Source organism: Schistocerca cancellata, chromosome 5 (assembly GCF_023864275.1).
Source record: "Schistocerca cancellata isolate TAMUIC-IGC-003103 chromosome 5, iqSchCanc2.1, whole genome shotgun sequence".
In the NCBI taxonomy this organism is placed as follows: Eukaryota; Metazoa; Arthropoda; class Insecta; order Orthoptera; family Acrididae; genus Schistocerca; species Schistocerca cancellata.
This window is the reverse complement of record NC_064630.1, coordinates 773,260,643-773,285,762: the sequence shown is the minus strand read 5'-3', so window position 1 is coordinate 773,285,762 and position 25,120 is coordinate 773,260,643. Positions and strand designations below refer to the sequence as shown.

At 43.7% G+C, this 25,120-nt stretch overlaps 1 protein-coding gene across 1 annotated transcript in view; it reads left to right on the top strand.

The window, feature by feature from the left end:
- LOC126187950 (chymotrypsin-1-like) overlaps window positions 1-25,120 on the top strand; it is a 200,982-nt gene that overhangs the window by 62,387 nt on the left and 113,475 nt on the right. The window contains exon 3 of the mRNA XM_049929326.1: window positions 11,590-11,678. Within this exon, the coding sequence (XP_049785283.1) occupies window positions 11,590-11,678 (89 nt within the window). The remainder of the gene's footprint in view (window positions 1-11,589; window positions 11,679-25,120) is intronic.

The window sequence follows — 25,120 nt, the reverse complement described above, 5'->3', positions numbered from 1 at the left end:
CGCAAGTTGGCAAATTTCGGCAACACTTCTTTGTCTCGACACCGTTGTAAGAAGGCCAGTCTGCTAAGCAGCTTGCCCGCCTTGAGTCGTAGTTTCTGTAGCATCTGGTAGCTGCGGTGGATATCCTCCCCGTAGAGGTAAGTTAAATGTGATTTGAGACTTTCTCGGCGTTTTCCATTCGTGAAATCTTCTCGGGTGATCAGCCGAGTAAAGGCGTCGTCTTCTCGCAACGTTTCGAAGGGTTTCGTACCCATCATCTTCAAGCGAAGTGTCGAGATGCTGTGTTGCGCAGTCCTATAAAGGCTCCTGGACCAGTGACTGATCCCGGGCGCCGACCAATCAGGTACCTGTGGAATCGGCCGCCGCGCCAGTGGTGGGGGGTTCGCAGCGCGGACCGGGCTTCGAGTCCCTGCCGGTTCCTACTACATCTTTGACCGCTACCGTCTTCGTGCCGGAGCGTCCTCTTCTAATTTTAGTTATTGCGTGATTCCAAGCTGTACTAAGTTGGAAACCAATGTCTCGATTGATCAGGTTGCTGTTCAACCGAATTTCTACAGCCTCTTTGAAACCCGAATCCCAAAATCCTTTAGCGTCACACAGCTTCTTCGTACCCTCAAAGAGGAAGGTGTGTCCTTCGTTAAGGCTATGTTCCGCAACCGCCGATTTTTCTGTCTGACCAAGGCGTACATGTCTAATGTGTTCCGAGCGCCTCTGCATGATGCAGCGCTGCGTTTGTCTGATGTATTTCATACCACATTCACATTCAATACTGTATATAATCAAGAAGCACCCTGATGGCACCTTGGGTCACACTGTGTATAGGAAGAAGACACATACGGATTTATACCTTCATGCACAGAGTTGCCACCACCCGGCACAACGCAACTCAGTGCTTAACACACTTGTGCACAGGGCCAAGTCTATCTGTGATGATGACAGCTTACCTGCAGAGTTACAACACCTAAGGAAGACCTTCCGCAGCAACGGTTATAATGAGACGCAAATCTCGCGCGCCCTACACAAGAGCAGGAAGGTAGACACACCGGAAGAAGAAGATGAGACCAGATGCCTGGGATTTCTACCATACGCGGGACCGCCAACAGCCAAGATTGCCCGCATTCTGGAGAAACACAACATCAAGACAATTTTTCATGCCCCAAGTAAAATTAAAGACATACTTGGCTCAGTCAAAGACCACCTAGGACTGCAGACTCCGGGCATATACAGTATTGAATGTGAATGTGGTACGAAATACATCGGACAAATGCAGCGCTGCATCACGCAGAGGCGCTCGGAACACATTAGACATGTACGCCTTGGTCAGACAGAAAAATCGGCGGTTGCGGAACATAGCCTTAACGAAGGACACACCTTCCTCTTTGAGGGTACGAAGAAGCTGTGTGACGCTAAAGGATTTTGGGATTCGGTTTTCAAAGAGGCTGTAGAAATTCGGTTGAACAGCAACCTGATCAATCGAGACACTGGTTTCCAACTTAGTACAGCTTGGAATCCCGCAATAACTAAAATTAGAAGAGAACGCTCCGGCACGAAGACGGTAGCAGTCAAAGACGTAGTAGGAACCGGCAGGGACTCGACGCCCGGTCCGCGCCGCGAACCCCCCACCACTGGCGCGGCGGCCGATTCCGCAGGTACCTGATTGGTCGGCGCCCGGGATCAGTCACTGGTCCAGGAGCCTTTATAGGACCGCGCAACACAGCATCTCGACACTTCGCTTGAAGATGATGGGTACGAAACCCTTCGAAACGTTGCAAGAAGACGACGCCTTTACTCGGCTGATCACCCGAGAAGATTTCACGAATGGAATACGCCGAGAAAGTCTCAAATCACATTTAACATACCTCTACGGGGAGGATATCCACCGCAGCTACCAGATGCTACAGAAACTACGACTCAAGGCGGGCAAGCTGCTTAGCAGACTGGCCTTCTTACAACGGTGCCGAGACAAGAAGTGTTGCCGAAATTTGCCAACTTGCGGCACCCTGTTAGCACGACAAGATCCAGACGCATACTACAACGAGCCGGTGCGGCCCTGGTGCGCGAACACATACGGGTCACCAGGCAGGAGTTAGATAAGAACGCAAGGATGCTGCTTACTCAACACCTTCGATTGGCCTCCTATCTCCCACCACACACATGGGAGTGGATCGACGGAAACACATATGCAAGCAGTGAGATCCACAAGAAAAAAGCCACGGAAAAACAATGTGGCAAGTTCACCAGACTGTCTGGAGCCCGGCAACATGCCGACCACACAACCAATGCCAAGACTGTCATCAATCTGTCAGGCAAAGAACTGGACGAGACCACAATATCAGTGCTGTCGAGAGGACTTAACTTTGCTCCAGTACCCTGGACACTACCTAAGCGAGACATTATCAGCAGCATCGAGCAAGCCGTGCGCGGCCTCCCTACGGAGGCAGCTGAGGAAGTTAGGAGAGAAACGTGCAGGGTCCTGGAGAAGGCAAAAATGCCCAAGAACAACATAACGTCTACCGAAAGGAAGGCTCTTAAGGCCCTACGTGAGGATGAGGACACTGTCGTTCTAGCTGCTGACAAAGGCAATGCCACGGTGATACTGAGGAAAGAAGATTATTGGCAGAAGATAAACTCACTGCTACAAGATACTGCCTACAAGCAACTGGACAAGGACACGACAGCCTCCGTGACTCGCAAGACCATCGCCTTGCTCAATGACTCTGGACTGGAAAAGGACGTCATCAGGAAGCTGTACCCCAGAGCACCGGCACCACCACGGCTATATGGGCTCCCTAAGATCCACAAAGACGGAGTTCCATTGCGACCCATAGTGAGCACCATCAACTCACCGACATATGGTTTAGCCAAGTACCTAGCACAACTGCTCAAACCGATCGTGGGTCACTGTGAGCACCATGTCAAGAACTCGGCGGAGTTTGTGAAGGTACTACAAGGCTTTCGCCTGGATAAAGAAGATCTTCTTGTCAGCTTTGACGTCACCTCACTCTTCACACGAGTACCGCTGGAAGACTCCCTAGCACTGCTCTAAACATGCTTTAGTGAGGACACTATAAAGCTGTTCCGGCATGTGTTAACAAACACCCACTTCAAATGTGGAGGCAAATTTTATGAACAAGTGGATGGTGTAGCCATGGGGTCCCCCTTAGCTCCAGGCATCGCTAATCTTTACATGGAGCACTTTGAAGACATAGCCCTGGACACCGCCCCACTGAAACCTAAAGCCTTCCACAGATATGTGGATGACACTTTTGTCGTGTGGCCACATGGCAGAGAGAACCTGCAAGACTTCCTGCGACATCTGAACAGCATACACAACAACATACAATTCACTATGGAGGTGGAAGAAAACGGAAGCTTGCCCTTCCTTGACATTCTAATCAAGAAGCACCCTGATGGCACCTTGGGTCACACTGTGTATAGGAAGAAGACACATACGGATTTATACCTTCATGCACAGAGTTGCCACCATCCGGCACAACGCAACTCAGTGCTTAACACACTTGTGCACAGGGCCAAGTCTATCTGTGATGATGACAGCCTACCTGCAGAGTTACAACACCTAAGGAAGACCTTCCGCAGCAACGGTTATAATGAGACGCAAATCTCGCGCGCCCTACACAAGAGCAGGAAGGTAGACACACCAGAAGAAGAAGATGAGACCAGATGCCTGGCATTTCTACCATACGCGGGACCGCCAACAGCCAAGACTGCCCGCATTCTGGAGAAACACAACATCAAGACAATTTTTCATGCCCCAAGTAAAATTAAAGACATACTTGGCTCAGTCAAAGACCACCTAGGACTGCAGACTCCGGGCATATACAGTATTGAATGTGAATGTGGTACGAAATACATCGGACAAACGCAGCGCTGCATCACGCAGAGGCGCTCGGAACACATTAGACATGTACGCCTTGGTCAGACAGAAAAATCGGCGGTTGCGGAACATAGCCTTAACGAAGGACACACCTTCCTCTTTGAGGGTACGAAGAAGCTGTGTGACGCTAAAGGATTTTGGGATTCGGTTTTCAAAGAGGCTGTAGAAATTCGGTTGAACAGCAACCTGATCAATCGAGACACTGGTTTCCAACTTAGTACAGCTTGGAATCCCGCAATAACTAAAATTAGAAGAGAACGCTCCGGCACGAAGACGGTAGCGGTCAAAGACGTAGTAGGAACCGGCAGGGACTCGACGCCCGGTCCGCGCCGCGAACCCCCCACCACTGGCGCGGTGGCCGATTCCGCAGGTACCTGATTGGTCGGCGCCCGGGATCAGTCACTGGTCCAGGAGCCTTTATAGGACCGCGCAACACAGCATCTCGACACTTCGCTTGAAGATGATGGGTACGAAACCCTTCGAAACGTTGCGAGAAGACGACGCCTTTACTCGGCTGATCACCCGAGAAGATTTCACGAAAGGAAAAACGTCTTCTTAAATGACTCTTTGTGTGCTGTAATTAGTCTAATATTGTCTTCACTGTTTCTATAGGAGTAACAACTAGGAGGCTAAAGAATCTCTTTATACTCTTCTCTTAATATTGGTTTCTGATAGTTTGTAAGTAGCCTTTAGTAGGATAATTGATCTCTGTCTTCAATTATCTGCCAATAGAGGTTTTTCAGCATTTATGTCTTGGTGGATTTGAGTTTCTTGTTTAATGCAAAAAGTACACCACTTCTGTTTTTCATTACCCTATCCTTTTGATAAGTACTTAAATTTTCCTTGAAAATCTCACCACTATCAATTTTGGGTCCCAACCACCTTTCTGCACTTAGTAATATGTGACCTTTGCTGCTTTACAGGAGGGCTTCAAACTCTGACGCTTTGTTGCGAATGCTTCAGCAGTTAAGATGTATTACTTTTGATCTAACACTGATACTTCAGCATTTCCTACAGCTATCATTATCTGGATTGGATGAAGAGTCACCTAATTTAAAAAAACACTTGTGAACAGACCAAATGCAGTCAGCTATGGGAGTAGCTGCCTCTGATGCATATTGCGCAGCTGACTCATTTAGGGGGACCCTACAGTTCTCAACCCTATGGTGCATGTCCAGGAAGTCACAGCCTAGCTTGTCACAGAACTTTCAAAGTCTCTGGTACAGTCCTTCCACTCTATTCAAAACCAAAGGGCCACGACCAGTTCTGGGGATAATGCTGCAAATTGTGAGCTTCATTGAAACACCATGCAAAAGGCTGGTCTTCTCAACCTTCTCTGCCGGTCATTGGAATGACCCAAGAATAGTCTTGGAGCCCAGATGATAGGCATCATTTGTTCCAATGTCCACCACAATCTGCAGTTGGTTGCATCCTGTTTCCTGAATGACTGCCAGAATAGCCTCTTCAACAAGATGAATGAGGCCCCAAAGTATACATACGAGTGCACCTGGTTTCTTTTCCTGTCCCTTGCTGTCTTTCCCTAAGGGGTACCATCATTCGACATACATTTGAACTGCCAACAATTAATAGATCCCTAACCTTTTACACTTGCCTCCTCTTGACACCAGACAGAACAGGTTCGTCCAAAATAAGCGAAGTGAATCCCACTGGCTCAGTTTCAGTTTCAGTGAAAGACAGCACCTCAAACTTTTTGGTTCAAAAATGGCTCTGAGCACTATGGGACTCAACATCTTAGGTCATAAGTCCCCTAGAACGTAGAACTAGTTAAACCTAACTAACCTAAGGACATCACACACACCCATGCCCGAGGCAGGATTCGAACCTGCGACCGTAGCAGTCCCGCGTTTCCGGACTGCAGCACCAGAGCTGCTAGACCACCGCGGCCGGCAAAACTTTTTGGTTATGGGGTTAGTATAGCTCCCTGCACCCTCTTTCATCTCCAAATACCCTGTACAGAAAGTCAAGATCTACTAATGACATACTACTGCCAGTCAAAAGGATGAATAAGGACAGTGCCCACACTTCCTGCAGAGGAGACAGGATGCACATGAGAGGATAGTACTCAAGATATAATCAGTATCACCTATACATGACTCTCATGAACTCTTCCAACACACCAATTTGCAGCAGGTGCCGATCACTGGACAGTATTCAGGGCAATATCCAGATACTTATAAATGTCAACTAACTAATCATGTGTTTGACAACAGCATTCATAGTGGGGCTGCACTGTGGCTGGTGCAATGTTTTACAAGGTAGTGAACAAATAACTTTTACTTAGCGTTCTGACTATCTTTTAATCTGTTGAGCTAAAAAAATTACTAATTCCCTATTAGAACTAAAGCAAATGCAAAATGAGATTTCTATTAAGGCAGCAAAAAAATTGTTTAAAAAATATTAGCTTCCTAAAACTTTCTGAGGTTGATCCTAAAACAGAATTAATTTGTGATTAATATAGATAATATATGCTCCTACTGAAGGAGAAAGCTAAATGTAGCACAATATGTTTGTTAAAACACCCACTACTGTAACTAAATCACAAATGCCAATTCAATACTATGAATTAGTTTATGCACAAGACACTGGTAGTTTCCAAAATTCTCATAAATGTATGTTTATTTGCTTTGATATACACCAAAATTTGGGATGATCTATTCTTTGGCAGAAACTATAAGTTGCAAATGCTGATTCGCTATGAAATAAGTTATTAACAATTCTAATAACTTACAAAAAATTTCAAAAATATAGTTTTGCAAGCATCCAAAAACTCTCAAAAATAACCTATTTCTTACCTAATTACACAACTAAATTAGAGAAAGATTGTTTCGAACAAGGACGGGCCTCCTATTCTAGAAAATTTTAAAAGAGCACAAGTAGTTTTAAATCCACAATTGATAATAACAGTACTTTTTTATAGTGATACTTGCAAATGTTCAAAACTTCACAATATATCAAAATACAAATGGTTATCAATACAATCAATGAAAGATTTTGTGAACCAATGGGAACAGTAAAGTATAAAGGGGTAAAGTATATGTGTGATGCATATGAAGATTTGGGTCAGATGGAGGATGTGCTTGGACAGCCAAGGCGGTTAAGGTGACCACTTTTGTAAAGTGAGAAATCTGGGTTTGACTCCTGGTCTGGCACAAATTTTCATCTGACACCACTGAGTTTGCTCAGTGCCTCCTAGTTACTAAATATCAGATATTTCTTTCATCAGTAAAATATGTGAATCTAGAATTTCAAATCAGCATGAGTCCGGTACACGCCATCTCACATGAAGGAAAATTCCTAAGTGCAATTATGAGCTGAAATTATTTGTCTCATATTACTTCAAATACTCATTGTTTTTCCACCCCAGTTTATTTAACACTGAATACACAACAGTAGAAGGTAGTCACTATTTAATGTTACAGCATAATTTTTTTTCCTGGAATAAAATTTTGCTGTTTACATCGAACATAAATCTTATTTTACTCAGTTGAACTGCCAGCAATTTTAGTTTTAAGTCTTTTACATATAGGGAAACTTAATTTTCTCACAAACAATGCTGAATCACACTCTTACACTGTTGTTAGCTGCCATATTATTATTCATAGAGACAGTCACCTTATTTTGCATAATTCGACACTTTCCCTTTCATTGACATGCTGTTCTCCAATACTCCAATAACATTTCAGTGTACCTCGACCCAGAATCTGACTAAAAGCATCTTCAGAATTACCAGCATTCACTGTGACATGCTAATGCTAAACACTTTCTCTACTGACTACTTTTCATATACAGGGTGAGTCACCTAACATTACTGCTGGATATATTTCATAAACCACATCAAATACTGACGAATCGATTCCACAGACTGAACGTGAGGAGAGGGGCTAGAGTAATTGGTTAATACAAACCATAAAAAAATGCATGGAAGTATGCTTTTTACACAAACCTACATTTTTTTAAATGGAACCATGTTAGTTTTGTTAGCACATCTGGACATATAAACAAATACGTAATCAGTGCCGTTTGTTGCATTGTAAAATGTTAATTACATCCGGAGATATTGTAACCTAAAGTTGATGCTTGAGTACAACTCCTCTGCTGTTCGATCGTGTGTATAGGAGAGCACCGAATTACGTAGGGATCCAAAGGGAATGGTGATGGACCTTAGGTACAGAAGAGACTGGAACAGCACATTATGTCCACATGCTAACACCTTTTTATTGGTCTTTTTCACTGACGCACATGTACATTACCATGAGGGGTGAGGTACACGTACACACGTGGTTTCCGTTTTCAATTACATAGTGGAATAGAGTGTGTCCCAACATGTCAGGCCAATAGATGTTCAATGTGGTGGCCATCATTTGCTGCATACAATTGCAATCTCTGGCGTAATGAATGTCGTACACACCGCAGTACATCTGGTGTAATGTCGCCGCAGGCTGCCACAATACATTGTTTCATATCCTCTGGCGTTGTAGGCACATCACGGTACACATTCTCCTTTAACGTACCCCACAGAAAGAAGTCCAGAGGTGTAAGATCAGGAGAATGGGCTGGCCAATTTATGCATCCTCCAAGTCCTATGAAACGCCTGTCGAACATCCTGTCAAGGGTCAGCCTAGTGTTAATTGTGGAATGTGCAGGTGCACTATCATGCTGATACCACATATGTCGACGCGTTTCCAATGGGACATTTTCGAGCAACGTTGGCAGATCATTCTGTAGAAACACGATGTATGTTGCAGCTGTTTGGGCCCCTGCAATGAAGTGAGGACCAATGAGGTGGTCGCCAATGATTCCGCACCATACATTTACAGTCCACGGTCGCTGTCGCTCCACCTGTCTGAGCCAGCAAGGATTGTCCATGGACCAGTAATGCATGTTCCATAGATTCACTGCCCCGTGGTTTGTGAAACCTGCTTCATCGGTAAACAGGTAGAACTGCAACGCATTCTCTGTTAATGCCCAATGACAGAATTGCACTCAATGATTAAAGTCATCACCATGTAATTGCTGATGTAGCGATACATGAAATGGGTGAAAGCAGTGACGATGCAGTATGCGCATGACACTACTTTGACTCAGTCCACCGGCTCTCGCAATGTCCCGTGTACTCGTGTGGGTTCATGGCAACAGCAGCTAACACACCAACTGCACCCGCTTCTCCTGTGATGGGCCTGTTACGGACCCATTTACGTGCTACGACCAAACCTGTTGCATACAGTTGGTGGTAGATATTTTGCAATGTGCGGCATGTTGGATGCTCTCTGTCCGGGTACCGTTCTGCATACACCCTGCAGGCTTCAGCTGCATTTCATCGACACTCGCCATAGATGAGTATCATCTCCGCCTTTTCAGAGTTCGAATACACCATGGTCACAGTTCCTACAACACTACACTATCACAGACGTCTGGTAACACGGTGTACTACAGTTGGTCTGTGTGCAGAGACGAATGCAGAATAACAATAGTAGCAAGCGTTACATGCAGACACTGCAACAGCTAGACCAAACCACAACAGTGCACTACAGCCACACTCGTAAACACGGTTGTCATCATAAACATGTCCCTGCAGATGCTGCTCACTGACCATGGCCCGTGTTTGTTACAGCACGCAACTGAATATCGGAGGTTTCAAGTGTCAACTTTAGGTTACAATATCTCCAGATGTAATTAACATTTTACAATGCAACAAACGGCACTGATTACATATTTGTTTATATGTTCAGATGTGCTAACAAAACTAACGTGGTTCCATTTAAAAAAACGTAGCTTTGTGTTAAAAAACATACTTCCGTGCATTTTTGTATGGTTTGTATTAAACAATTACACTAGCCCCTCTCCTCATGTTCGGTCTGTGGAATCGGTTCATCAGTATTTGATGTGGTTTACAAAATATATCCAGCAGTAACGTTAGGTGACTCACCCTGTATATTGACCACTGATATTTTTCCATCTACATTGCATTTATTTTTAAAAATGTAACCTATCTTGGTCCTATAGGAGTATCTTGGTGACAAGAGGATCCTGTACAATTCATGAGTACATCACAGAACAACATTTATTTTATATTGCCCAGTGTTGTAGCATGTAGATTTACTGATAAACTGGAGAGGTTACTATTGTGACTGATGTAGCCAGATCTGAAGATGGTTCATGTGGAACTGAAACTAGTCTCCATTTAAAAAAATACGGCAATTAGATGCACAATAAAATTTTATATACAACAGTTGATTGTTGATTGCTGATTTTCTCCAGAAAGCCAATATGTCAATTTTTGTGAATATTGTCCACTGTTCATACACTGATGAGATAAAATGCTATGACCACAGATGTTGTGAAGATGTGCTGCAGTAACAAAGGTATATAAGCAGAGCATTGACAAATGGAGAAAAATTCTACTAATGCACTGGGCCACATATGGAGAAATCCACTGCCATAAGTGACTTTGACAAAGGACAGATTGTATGGAGCAACATCTGGAAGAGAGCATCTCAGAAATGGTAAAACTGGTCAGCTGACAATGTGTAGTTGAAGGATGTGAGACAATAAGTAGGTGACAAGGTGTTGGACATCCATACTTCATCATTAAACATGGAGTAGAGGGCTTTCCTGCTCTATAAAGCAGGGTGGATGGAATCTAATGACTGAGTACAGTGCTGATGTGGGCATTTTGGAGTACATTGTTCATGGAGCTTTACAGCAGATGACTCCTGTGTGTTCTCATGCTGACCCAACAACAACACCACTTGCAATTTAAGTGGGCACAAGACCATCAATATTGAATTGTGAGCCAATGTGTTGCTTGGTTGGATGAATTAAGTTTCTTGTTACAACAAGTCAATGGATGTCTACGGATTTGCTGTCATCCAGATGAACAGTTGGTTGAAACATGCAACACACTATGGACAAAGGTCAGTGGAGCAGTATTATGCCACAGATTACATTCAATTGGGCTCCAAAGGGAACTGTGGTAGTGATTGAAGACTGAGCACTAGGTAAACATTATGGTGAATCACTTGCAAGCCTTCACAGCTGATGCCTTCTGTGACAATGATGGCATCTTCCAGCAGGGTATCTGTTCATTTCACAAGACCAAGATCAAAGTCAGTCTTGCTGTGGCTGCTCGTGTGTGATTGTATGTATGTGTGTCAATGTTGGCACTTTTGCTACAGAAAGAGCAAGAGTTTGAAAGCTAAAGTGTGTAGTGTCTTCTGATGCATGTTTCTATGTGCCAAATATCAGTCTGCTGTTGGTGAGTGGTTGCCTTTCATTTATTTTGTGTGTTATTCCAATCAACACTCTTCAGTGTTAACTATATGTATTTATGATTCATTTCCTTAACTAACAAATATTGAAGAAGCATGAACTATTCTGATTTAGCTGACAGTGTAGCATTGTAGTGTCCTAACACAGAAACTTGAGCATCACTCCTAAAACAAGAAAGAAAAACCATTTTCATACCTTATCACACAATAAAAAAGTATGAATGTGAATGTGGAAAAAAATCACCATTTTGCAGTAGGCAACAAAAACAATAGATTTTGATTCAAATTGTCCAGCCAAGGAGTATTATCATTTTTATACACTAAGAAGAAAATACACTTGTGCTAGATGTATGGAAAGTGGATATTAATTGTTTGGTAATATTTAGTAATTGACACTTGTTGCAGATTTCTCTAAGAGTTAATGGAAGCCATAACTGTGGAGGTACAGTTCTGAATGAGGAATGGGTTCTTACTGCTGCACACTGTGTGTACCGGTAAGTGAGCAATAGTAGTTATAGGGATTGCACACATGAAACAAATTGTAATAAAAAAAATATGGTATTCACTCAAAATGCTTATACACTGTGATACCAGATTGTAACTGCACCCCCCCCCCCCCCCCCCTCCCACTCCCCACACTATTCCAATGTTGCATTATGACACTTCGGTAAGCAGACTTCTGTGGGGGGTCAAAAAATGAAAGAAAATACAATTATTAGGAACATCTACTGAAAAACGTGCCTGGCTTGCAGAAGTCTGCCACCTGGGCAGGCACTGATCTTGTATTTGCTGTCAAGGGAGAGCTCTTAATTTGCTACTGTATCAACCTTCACACAACCAAATATAACATGTCACAGGTGCCTATGATTTTAATAGTAATAGCAATAAAAGGCATAAAATGTTTAATAATAATAATAATGATGATGATGATGATAAATTGTTGTAGAAACTACACACACAAATAAGTATGTGCCTACAGTGTATATCACTTTAATGAGGAAACATTCAGAAGTTCAACACACAGTTTGAGTATAATGCCAGGCTGAATCCACTACAATAGAGACCTGAGAGCAGAACCAAGTTAAAATGTGAAAACTAAATAACAAAATGAAGCCATGTCCACTCTGCTCTGGGATTATACCAGGTAGACTGCATGTCAGTCCCTCCACGTGGCACTGTCTGTAGGCTGCCCACACTAAATCTGATACAGTGCTTTCTTCAATGTTTGATCATGTTCCCACCTTCAGGCTGGACCTTTGCCACTGGGTGCTGATGTGGGCAAGTTGAATTGGAGCAATTCATGCTGGTACCTCGCATCCCATTACAGTAGTGGCGGCCAATGTAGTTATATGATATGAGTGGTACCATAGGGTTATCACAATCCTCTCCCATTGGAGGGCAATTGTGAAATTGTGTAACCCTAGCATATCTCCTCCTCAGCTTGGGATGCCGCATGCTACCCAGCAAAGTGACACCTGTTTTCTCCTGAGCACAGTCTATGGGAACTCTCGGTGTGGGCAGGGTTCCCTGTTGACTGCATCCAGAGAGCAGGCCACTGGCAGCAGTGAGTCCATCATGGGTGGCTGCACAATGGTGCAAGGCCATACATGGAGAGCACTGATACTGAGACAGAGAAGATGGAATCTCAGACGTCAGGAGAGTGGAAGGCTCGGGAGGTGTGTGTGGGTGCAGCGGAGGTAAGTCCTCAACCCGCACGCATAGTTGCTTGCAATGGCAGGCTGTCAGTCCAACCTCCTTCTGCAGTGTGAAGACTCATTGATCCCACTGGGCACAGACGACCACTCGAATCCAACAATTGTGGTGACCAAAGGTGCAAGCCTAGATGGGGGTCTACAGTGCGTAGTGTGGTGACAGAGGCACCTAGGCAGGTGTGGGGTGGACAGCAAGAAATTCAGCAACATGCACAGCTTGCACCTGTGCAGTAGCTCATATGGGCTCTTCCCAATGGTTGGCATGGATTTGTAAGACCTAAGAAACAGTGTGGTGCCTCTTTGGTAGGGGCATCTCTGATGTACTTCTTCATTTGCATTTTGAAAGTCAATAGGAGGGGTGCTCTGACATGGTGGATACTAATTTGTGCACAATAATCTCGAAAAGTCTGAACTGAACTGTGGGCCATCATCCATGAGAAGGGTGTGGGAGAGGCCTTCTGTGGAGAAGATCCAGGTGAGGACCTGCACCATTGATTCTGCTATTGTGGAATGACAATTATGATGTATGGAAACTGGGAGCAGGCATCTATGACCATCAACCAATATGTGTCCAAAAAGGGACCTTTGAAATCTACGTAGACGTGCTCCCACGGTTGTGAAGGTTCCGGCAAGCAATAGTGCTGGGGTGCAGCATGGTGTACTGCACACTTGGGACAAGCAGCAGTTAGATGTTCAATCTAGCAATTGAGTCCTAGTCAGGAAATGCGTTGTCAAACCAGCATCTTTCTTCCCTCTCCCACTGACCATGGTGCAAGAGACAAAGGATGTCCCACCTGACAGACACCGGGATGACCACTCACGCCACTGCCTCTTCTGTTGTCATAAAATTACACCATCAGTGAAAGCAAGTATATGGAGCAGCACAAGATAATTACAGATGGACTCAACATCTGAGCCATAGGGCATTCCAGCTACCCCTCTGAATATGCTGCCGCACCTAGTGGAGAACAGGATCTGAGCTGACAACACATGTGATGTAGGACCTTCTAATAGAGAAATCATCCACAGTTCACTGAGCTTTTTCATTGAGGTAGAAACAAAAGATTTTTTCCTTGTTGGAACTGGGGTCAACAACCATAGGGAGATGCGAGAGAGCATCTGCATTGGAATCCTGAGCCATCAAGAGGAAGTGGATCTCATAGTAATAACAACTGAGGAATAGTGCTCACTGCTGAAGTCTATGTACCATCTTGTCCAGCAAATTCACCATGGGGCTAAAGAGGGACACAAAAGGCTTCTGATCTGTGACCAGGTGAAACATGGTACCATATAGGAACACTTGTAACTTCCTGATTGCATAAATAATTGCAAGTGTCTCCCTCTTGATTTGAAAAGAACTCGTCTGCACAACATTGAGCATCTTTGCATTCAGTGAAACTGGCTGTTCTGAACTGCTGAAATTGTGATGGGCCATTATGGGGCCTCAGGCCATATCTGGATGCATCCGTAGCCACAGCAAGCTGTCTGCCCAGCTGAATGGTGGCCAGCCACAGAACCAAAAAGGACCGTCCTTCATATTTGTGAATGCTCAGTCACATGCTGACACCCAAAGAAATGACACATCAATTTTCAGTAACTGATTTAGAGGATATGCCACAGTAGCTCCCTGTGGGATAAATTTGTGGTAATAAGTAACTTTACTACAAATGCCTGTACCTCTGTTACCTTGGAATGTCAAGGGAGGGCCTCAAAAGACACAACATGACTGTTTACTGGATGGTTCTCCTAATGAGGAATTGTGTGTCCCAGATATTCAATAGAGGGCTAGAAGACTTGTAATTTATCCAGACTGCACTTGAGACCTGCATCCTGCATGGTCTGAAACAGAAGCCTAAGGTTCCATAGATGTTCCTCAGTGGTAAAACCTGTGACAACAATGTTGTCAAGGTAGTTCATACAACAAAGAACACATTGTGCAAGTAGCTCCAAAAAGAACTGAAAAAGGGCCAGAGCACTCATGACCCCAAAAACCAGTCAGTTGTACCTTGGGGCATGTTGACTCCAAGTAGTTGTAAATACACCTCTGACAGATCCAGCTTTGAAAAATACTGTCCTCTCTCCCCCCAACAGTGTTGTCATCACTTCTTCTGGATGTGCAATGGGGTATGTAGTGACCATAGATGGTGCCTACCAGTCAGTTTCTTGATAATCACTATTGGTGTAGCCACTGGGTAGATGATGTTAACTCAGTGACATCCTTTACTTTGCCACATAGTGCAAGTGACATCTGTCTGGCTCTGAAGAAATGAGATTGCACTGAGGGTTTAAGAGTAATGTGCACTGTAAAATCTGCACTATTGCCTGACCCAAATGAAAAATGTCAGAAAATTCCTTTCAAAGTGCATTCAATTCCTGATATGGAACAAGATCAGAAACTACATTAAATGAATCTGTAACCATCAACCCAAATGACATAAAAGCATCCAAGTCAAATAAATTTGCCATAAAGAATTATCCAGCACAAGGAAAGTAAGTGGGCGGACCACCACCTTGTATGCCATTTCTGCTGTAAACTGTCCAAGAATAGGGATTTATTGTCTGCTACAACTGACAAGATGGTGCAAGGTAGGAGACAACAGAGGGGAGCTGAGGCACAGATACATGTTAGAATTAATAATCTATGTCATTGTACCTATATCCACTTCTAACTGTAGGGGTGTTTCCCATTAATAGTCACACTGGTGAACAGCTTGCAAAGGGGCTGATCAACACACTGTCCAACACGCCTGTGTACTCCTGCTGTTTAAATTCTACATGCCTCTGCCTTTCCAGCTGCTGCTACAGTAAGCTATGAAGCATAACCTCCAAGGACCTGCCTGTCAACATTGTTAAATCAACTAAAAACTCACGTGAACAGAAAATGATGTGCCAATTGAGAAGGCACATACATTCTGTTTCCTAATATTTGAAGAATTCTCTATCAAAATATTTTTGAGACTGAAAAATTGTTGAAACTTTTTAATGCCATCAGATATAAATGAAATACATATGTCAGTGCCATACAACAGCAGACTACACAGTCTGCATAATACATAAAACGAATATCCCCTACTACTCTATAAAATTCTAAGATTCTAAGTTAAACATTACACTTTAAATTTTCAGTCAGCATTTATTTGCTGCATATGATTTGAGCATCTTTCAGAGACACATCAAATGTTTCTCTAATCTATTTTATTTTACTTTTTACAGACAAATGCTTTAATATCACTGTCTGGTGTTGGTATACAAATACAATTATAATTTTTAGTTTGGGCAATAAAACAGGAGCCACATCCAGTACACTCTCTATGCTGTAGTCATCAATGCTAAGAACAGTATGTTGCAGATTTATCTCACTTTGAATAAATATTGAAACTTCTCTGTAGTTTTGTGTTTGTATGCAGAAAAGCATACACCCAAAATGTTGAGAAATAAGGTAGTTAATTTAAAATTCTAATAACAACTTAAAATACAGGGTGATTATAATTAAAGCTAAACTTTCAAACTGCTGTATAAATAACACCACTGGTCAGAATGACTACAAATTGCAACAGAATATTATCAGAGAAGGGGGAAATACACTCCTGGAAATGGAAAAAAGAACACATTGACACCGGTGTGTCAGACCCACCATACTTGCTCCGGACACTGCGAGAGGGCTGTACAAGCAATGATCACACGCACGGCACAGCGGACACACCAGGAACCGCGGTGTTGGCCGTCGAATGGCGCTAGCTGCGCAGCATTTGTGCACCGCCGCCGTCAGTGTCAGCCAGTTTGCCGTGGCATACGGAGCTCCATCGCAGTCTTTAACACTGGTAGCATGCCATGACAGCGTGGACGTGAACCGTATGTGCAGTTGACGGACTTTGAGCGATGGCGTATAGTGGGCATGCGGGAGGCCGGGTGGACGTACCGCCGAATTGCTCAACACGTGGGGCGTGAGGTCTCCACAGTACATCGATGTTGTCGCCAGTGGTCGGCGGAAGGTGCACGTGCCCGTCGACCTGGGACCGGACCGCAGTGACGCACGGATGCACGCCAAGACCGTAGGATCTTACGCAGTGCCGTAGGGGACCGCACCGCCACTTCCCAGCAAATTAGGGACACTGTTGCTCCTGGGGTATCGGCGAGGACCATTCGCAACCGTCTCCATGAAGCTGGGCTATGGTCCCGCACACCGTTAGGCCATCTTCCGCTCACGCCCCAACATCGTGCAGCCCGCCTCCAGTGGTGTCGCGACAGGCGTGAATGGAGGGACGAATGGAGACGTGTCGTCTTCAGCGATGAGAGTCGCTTCTGCCTTGGTGCCAATGATGGTCGTATGCGTGTTTGGCGCCGTGCAGGTGAGCGCCACAATCAGGACTGCATACGACCGAGGCACACAGGGCCAACACCCGGCATCATGGTGTGGGGAGCGATCTCCTACACTGGCCGTACACCACTGGTGATCGTCGAGGGGACACTGAATAGTGCACGGTACATCCAAACCGTCATCGAACCCATCGTTCTACCATTCCTAGACCGGCAAGGGAACTTGCTGTTCCAACAGGACAATGCACGTCCGCATGTATCCCGTGCCACCCAACGTGCTCTAGAAGGTGTAAGTCAACTACCCTGGCCAGCAAGATCTCCGGATCTGTCCCCCATTGAGCATGTTTGGGACTGGATGAAGCGTCGTCTCACGCGGTCTGCACGTCCAGCACGAACGCTGGTCCAACTGAGGCGCCAGGTGGAAATGGCATGGCAAGCCGTTCCACAGGACTACATCCAGCATCTCTACGATCGTCTCCATGGGAGAATAGCAGCCTGCATTGCTGCGAAAGGTGGATATACACTGTACTAGTGCCGACATTGTGCATGCTCTGTTGCCTGTGTCTATGTGCCTGTGGTTCTGTCAGTGTGATCATGTGATGTATCTGACCCCAGGAATGTGTCAATAAAGTTTCCCCTTCCTGGGACAATGAATTCACGGTGTTCTTATTTCAATTTCCAGGAGTGTATATGGCAGAGGAAAAATAAATAGTTACAAAATAGAGCAATAGATGGTGCTGCAAGCATCATAATTTAATAGTGGTTGGATACAAATGACAAATGAATCATACAACAATGCCTAGGGTGTATGTCTGAGAGTTAAACAGTACTACTCAGTGTGCATGGGTGTACAGGTGTGATACTGTTAGTTATGTAGCCCATGCACCACTGCAAGGTCATATCACATTGGATGAGAAAAATCGGTTTTTAACTGCCCTGAAGCCAAAATCTGCATAAAAAGCATCACTCACGTCAGTTTTTAATTGTCCTGAAGCCAAAAACTGCATAAAAAACATCAATCACATGGGTTTAATTGTCCTGAGGCAAAAAACTGCATAAAAAGCACAAGTCAAAATCAAATTGGATTATTAATTTCCACGTGACTGGCACAAAACATTCAACATGCTGTCCACCATTTTCCGCAACAAGTTGAAATCGAGAAACAGCATGTTCCACAACTGATCAAAGTGTTTCTGGGGCAGGTTAGAATGTGTTGTGCAGTGCATACAGCTAATTTTCCAATTGGAACACTGAACCCAACATGTTTCAGACAGCCCCACAGCCAGAACTCACAATGATTAAGATCATGTCATCACGATGGCCAGGCTGTAGAGAAATGGCAGCTGATAATTCTAGCATTATCAAAATGGCACTTCAGCAGCTGCTTAACTGGATTTGCAATGTGCAGAGGTGCGCCATCTTGCACAAAAATGATCATATCCACACATCCATGCTGTTGGAGAGCTGGAATGATGTGGTTGCACAAAAGCCACAGATAGCGGTTACCAGTGATGGAACAGGTAACAGGACCAGAAGCACCTGTCTCTTCGAAAAAGTATGGCCCTATGATAAATGATGCCGTAAACCCATACCACACAGTGACCTTTTCAGGATGAGGTGGTAATGGTTGATTTGCATGTGGATTTTCTGTTGCCCATATTTGAAAATTCTGTGTATTGACATATCTGTCACATGGAAGTGGTCTTCGTCTGTCCACAAAATCTTCCACGGACAATCATTGTCCACTTCCATGCGAGCAAGAAATTCTAAAGCAAAGGTTTCTTTCTCTTGCTGACGGGTCAACAGAGAGCAACTCATGCACATGGGTAATTTTGAATGGAGAGCAAAGAAGGATGTTTCATAGGATTTTACTCATCATGCCCAAGGGTATGTCCAACAATCGGGCAATTATCCATGCACTACATGTTTGCACACCACCGCTCATCTCCTCCTGCAGTGCTGTGGCCACTGTTTCCACAGACATCAAATCCATTCATTTCCTCCCTCTACCAGGTTGCACACCAAAAGAACCCATCTTTTTGAATTTACAAACCATTTTCTCCAGACCCATTGTAGTCATCGGACCAATGCCTGTTTTCAAATGCTTCAGTGTCTGGAACTTCTGCAGAGTGATGTGTGCACAGTCATCATTCTTGTAATACAGCTTTACAAGCAGAGCACGATCCTGCATTGAGACAGTCATGGTGAACATCTGAGACCTGGTGGTCAAGGGAAGGCAGGATTCAGTTACGATTGTGGACGGGGCAGTAATCAGTTACTGCTGGTTCCCTTTTGCAATTACACATTTACTTTAAAATGGTAAATCCAGACACAGCAATAAAAAAAGATATCACACATTACTAATGAAGGAATAAACAACTGTGTAATTAATAGTGCTTTCAGTGCATTACAATTTACCAATTGAGCATTAAATGCAGACACAGCAAATAATGTTTTAGAAACAAGCCAATGTGATCCCAATTAGAATTTTAAGGCAAGTAACCACAGTCATGGCTGAGGGCCTTTAACACCAAAAACAGCAATTATAAAAAAATTTCACAACATACTGTAAAACAGGAATGCAATAGCAAGGTTAATTTACAAGGACAGGCAACTGATCACCACACAAGTGAGACAAAATGATGGTAAACTTGGTAGCACAACCATTTAAACCTGCTGCAACACCAAGAATGGAAATTATATAAAAAATTCAGAAACAAACAATAAAACAGCAAATACAATAATAAAACACAAAGGCCAGTCACAGACAGTGCATCAGGAATCAACCTCTGAGTGAGTCTGGTAAAAAAAGACTTTCATGAGCGATGAGATAGGCAGCCAAGAGTGGCATTCACTTCACAAGATGGTAACTCAGACTAGTGGCAGTCTAACGAATAACTAATGATAATCTTGCTGACACTACCTGATGTTCAATAAACCAAATGCAAGGATGTAAAAATATGCCAGTAGCTTTAGTGAGGGACTAGCCACATGGATTGGCTTGCAGCCTAAATGCGGTTTGGACTCCACCCACACAATACTGTGCTTAGAGCGCCCAGAACGAGAAAGGAATCACTACCACCAGAGTAGAAGAATCACAAACCAACCCACAGTCAAGAAAGCTGTCAAAACCACATGCCTCACTGGACAGTAGCGGCAAGGCGAGGAAATGTACACTGCCGTTACATACACTAACTCCCAGGGAAGGTAACTGGGGAATTAGTGGCCATGAGGCAGGAAAAATACCACTGGTTGAAGTTAACAAATAGTAACAAACTGAACACAGTGAATAGTAATTAGGAGTCCAGGAAAGCTAATCAGATCTGCCTTCCCCAAGCACTCCACTCGCTGCTCTTCACCTTGGCAACACTATGAGCAGCAACATGAACTCAAGTCACTGGAGAATTACAAGATCTCACAATGGTGCAGGTTTTCCTACTTGAATCCAAATCACTCAACTTAAAACTTGCAGGATCCAGTTTCCGATGACCCTCGTGACTACAGGCCTTCGATCTGGCAGGCCATGTGTGCTACCAGTGGTCTCGGCGTGTTCTCGCACTTGCATGGACCTGGCTCCTCCTGAGTCCCCAACCAAACTGCCCACTGACATGATCCGGAAGAACCACAGTGTTGCCCCAAAGATAGGGCCACAGTTACTACATATCGATAACCACTAGCAGACAGGCAACACTTGCGAAACCAAGTGGCGCCAGTCAACATGAGAAGAAGAGAAACATCTACAACCATGTCAACTAAACGATATGGTCTGGCCTCCAACAGAGGACAGAAACCTACAAACAGCACCAATGTGAGCCACAGCACGGCTCAACGTCACAGATGTGAAAGGAAGAAAAGCTGTGTACCCGGCATGTTTGTACCAACTTCAATGGGTCATGCGCATGATAGGTGTTTTCATTTATGTATTCTGACACATACAGCGCAATGTATTGATCAGTTTTCACACTATTTTTTTTTTCTTCTGCCATACATTTTCCCCATTCTCCAATAACATTCTGTTGCAGTTTGCTGTCATTCTGACCAGTAGTGTTATTTCTACAGCGTTTTGAAAGTTTAACTTTAATTATCATCACCATGTGTATTCGCAGTATGTATCAGTTGTATAATGGAATGAAAACAATGAGAATTATGCCAGACTGGGACTCGAACCCAGATTTCCCACTTATCACAAGTGGTCGCCGTTAGGCTATCCAAGCATGACTCATAGACAGACCCAAACATCCATATGTTTGAATAATATGTGTACATTCATTGTGTGTATTCCCATACAGGGAAGACATGCATCATATCCAAAGGAACATTGCATCATACTTCTGAACAACATAGGCACTGCAATATCATATCTCATAACAAAAAAAGTCACAGTTTTGACATCATAATTTACACAATATGAAATCAAAGTGTGCACCCAACATCACTGGTATTTCACTAAGCATTACTGATGTGGATGGAAGTCTGCAACCTATGGCTGTGTTAGTGTATAAACCAGTGGAATGCTGTTTCTTTCAGTTATTATGTTTGAGAAGTCAGTCTTTCTGCTGTTTTGTTTTACTTAGTGGAGGGTCTTTCCCTTACTGTCTCCCCTTACTCAACTTCCTGTAGGCCGATGACCTGTGTTGGATTTTTTGTCCATAGCAGGTGCTATCAGTGTGTGAATGGACACTTTTAGTTGGCTGGAATTTTTTCTGCAGGCATTCAGGCTGCAAGCCAATCCATATGGATAATCCCTCACTCAAGCAACCCATGATGAACATAGCTTATACTGTCACTTAGAAGAAGGTATTATTAGATCAATGACAAACACTAACTTCAGTTAACAAAGGTTTATTCAGCACTTGCACATACAAGAGCGCGGAGCAAACTGCCTCCAGCCAGAAAACATACAATGTATATACAGTTACAGAACATTCCAGTACAATGCTTCTTGACATTTGTGGATACTTCCAGAATGTACTTGAACCGCATATAGAAATTAAAATTTTACAGTTAAGGGGAGTTTTGAACTCACAACACTCCATGCAAGAGTCTAGTATCATAACTACCACAATACAGTGACTATGCTACTCAGCTTCTTCTGTGATATTGCTCCCTCCTTAAGAGAGCAGCATCTCAGTGTTACATCCTCCTGGTCTGGAAACGAGTCATCAGTCCTACATACTCTGACTCCCGATGGCTGATGTTCACCCTGGTGGTGATCTTCTTAGAACTTACTTTGCTGTTATGCTCTTCATCACCTTTCCACTTGTTGCCTGTAACTGGAGCTTCGATTTTACCCTGGGTTGCAGGATCCTTATAGGGCTTCATTCGAAGGACGTGGACCGTATCTCCGATATTTCGTTGTCTTGTGTCAGGGTCGAAATCTTCAACTTCATAAATAACATCAGACAACTGTCTTACAAACTTATAAGGTCCAAAGTAGTGTCTGAGGAGCTTCAGAGAGACCAACCTTCCGAACAGGAGTGAAGATCCAGACGAGGTCACAGGGCTGTTAGAAAATAGGGCGGTGGCTCGCATCATACCTTTGTCGATTGTTTCCTTGAGCCTGCAGTGTGTGGAGTTGAGCTAACTGCCGAGCTTCCTCAGATCTGGTTAACACCTGGCCAATGTAGTCATTGTCCATGTCATCAGGATGTAAGGGAAACACAGTGTCCATCATCGTAGTCGCTTCATGCCCATGCACCAGGAAAAATGGCGTAAATCTTGTGGTGTCTTGTTTGCCAGTGTTGTAGGCAAACATCACCTCATCCCAGTTGCTCTGCTCATCACTGATGAAAATTGATAGCATGTCAGCCAATGTCTTATTAAGGCACTCAGTAAGCCCGTTAGTTTGCGGATGGTAGGCAGTTATCATGTGATGAGTAATGTTGCACCGACAGTTTATCTCTGTCATAAGATTCGATTGAAATACTTTCCCTTGATCCATAATTAATGATCTTGGGGCTCTGTGTTTTAATACAATGTCTTCCACGATGAATTTGGCTACCTTGAATGCTTTGGATGTTTTCACAGCTTTTGTAATGGCGTAGAATGTCCAATAAGCAGTGCAAACAATAATCCATATATTGCCACTACCAGACGTTGGAAATTGTCTGAGGAGGTCAACCCCAACATGCTGGAAAGGCGTTTTGGCTGGTGGAATTGGTATGAAATGGCCAGGTGGTTTCTAAGGAACTGCCTTTCTCCTCTGGCACTCTCGACAGTGAGACACATAGTGATGGAAACTCCTAAATAAACCTGGTCAGAAAAATCTCTTGCAGATCCTATCATATGTGTTAATAAATCCTAAATGTCTAGCATCAGGTGTGTTATGGAATTTCTGTAGAACATCTAAGCGCATGTGTTTAGGAATCACTGGTAGACAAACGGATCAAAGTTTTTCTTGCAAAGTAATCCATTAACTACCTTAAACTGTCCTTTCACATCCTCTGACCAATTTAAGGCAAGCATAATTTGAGATACCTTGGCATCCTCCTTCTGCTCAGCAGAGAGATCCTGGAGTGCAGCAAGACAGTCACTATCTTCATCAAAGTCTTGATGGCTTTGCACAGGGTTTCTTGAGAGACAGTCAGTTACTTGGTGTTTTCTTCCACTTTTGTACACTATGGTAATGTCATACTCTTGAAGGCATAGTTCCCATTTGACAAGTCGTCCTGTTGGATACTTAAGACCTGTCAAGCAACAAAGTGATTAATGGTCTGTAACAACTGTGAATGTCCTTACATAGAGATACTGTCAAAATTTGCACATGGCCCATATCACAGCAAGACATTCTCTTTCTGTAGTTGAGTAGTTTCTCTTGGCTTTTGTAAGTGTCCTAGAATCATAGGCTATAACCTTCTCTTTTCCATACAAAATCTGCACCATAACAGCATACCCACTGGCATCTGTGTGTAATTCTGTAGGTGCTCTCTCATCATACACACCAAGTACAGGGTCAGTCATCAGAGCTTTTTGCATCACATCAAAATAATCTTGTTGAGCACCACCCCAGATAAATTTAGCATTAGCTTTTAACAACTCTTGGAGTGGCCTGGCTTTGATACAAGAGTCTTTGATAAAGTGATGGTAATAAGAACATAATCCAAGGAAGCTTCTCACATCTGTAATACTTTTAGGAATAGGAAATTCCATTATAGATCTCACCTTTTCTGTGTCTGGCCGCACATCTTTGTTTGATTTTGATTTCTTTTGCTCTAAAGAGACACTTTCTTGGATTACGTTTCAGTCCACCTTGTTGGAGACACTTAAGAACGGCCCTCAGTCTTTTTATGTGTTCATCAAATGTCTCTGAGAACACTATAATGTCATCTAAATAACAAAGCCACATTGTTCACTTCAGGTGACTTAGAAGATTATCCATCATCCATTCAAAAGGTGCTGGTGCATTACACAAACCAAATGGCATTACTTTAAACTCATACTGGCCCTCACGGGTGATAAATGCAGTTTTCTCACCATTAGCCTCATCTACTTTAATTTGCCAATATCCTGAGTACATGTCCATGGTTGAGAAAAAACCTAGCCCCTTCAGACAACCTAGTGTATCGCCAATTCGTGGAAGAATGTAAATGTCCTTTGTAGTTATCTTATTAAGCTTCCTGTAATCAACACAAAAGCGCCAACTGCTATCCTTCTTCCTGATGAGAACCACTGGTGATGACCATGAGCTCTGTGAAGGCTGAATGATGTCATTCTCCATCATTTTCTCTACCTCATCATGAATTAGTCAACAGTCCACTGCTGACACATGGTATGCTCTCTGGCTTATTGGTTGATAGTCTCCAGTGCTAATCTGGTGCTTCACCATTGATTTGTCTAATTTGCTCTCCACCTGTGGATTGAAGCATTCAGAGAACTCTTGAAGAGTGGCAAGTAGCTTCTTCTTTTGT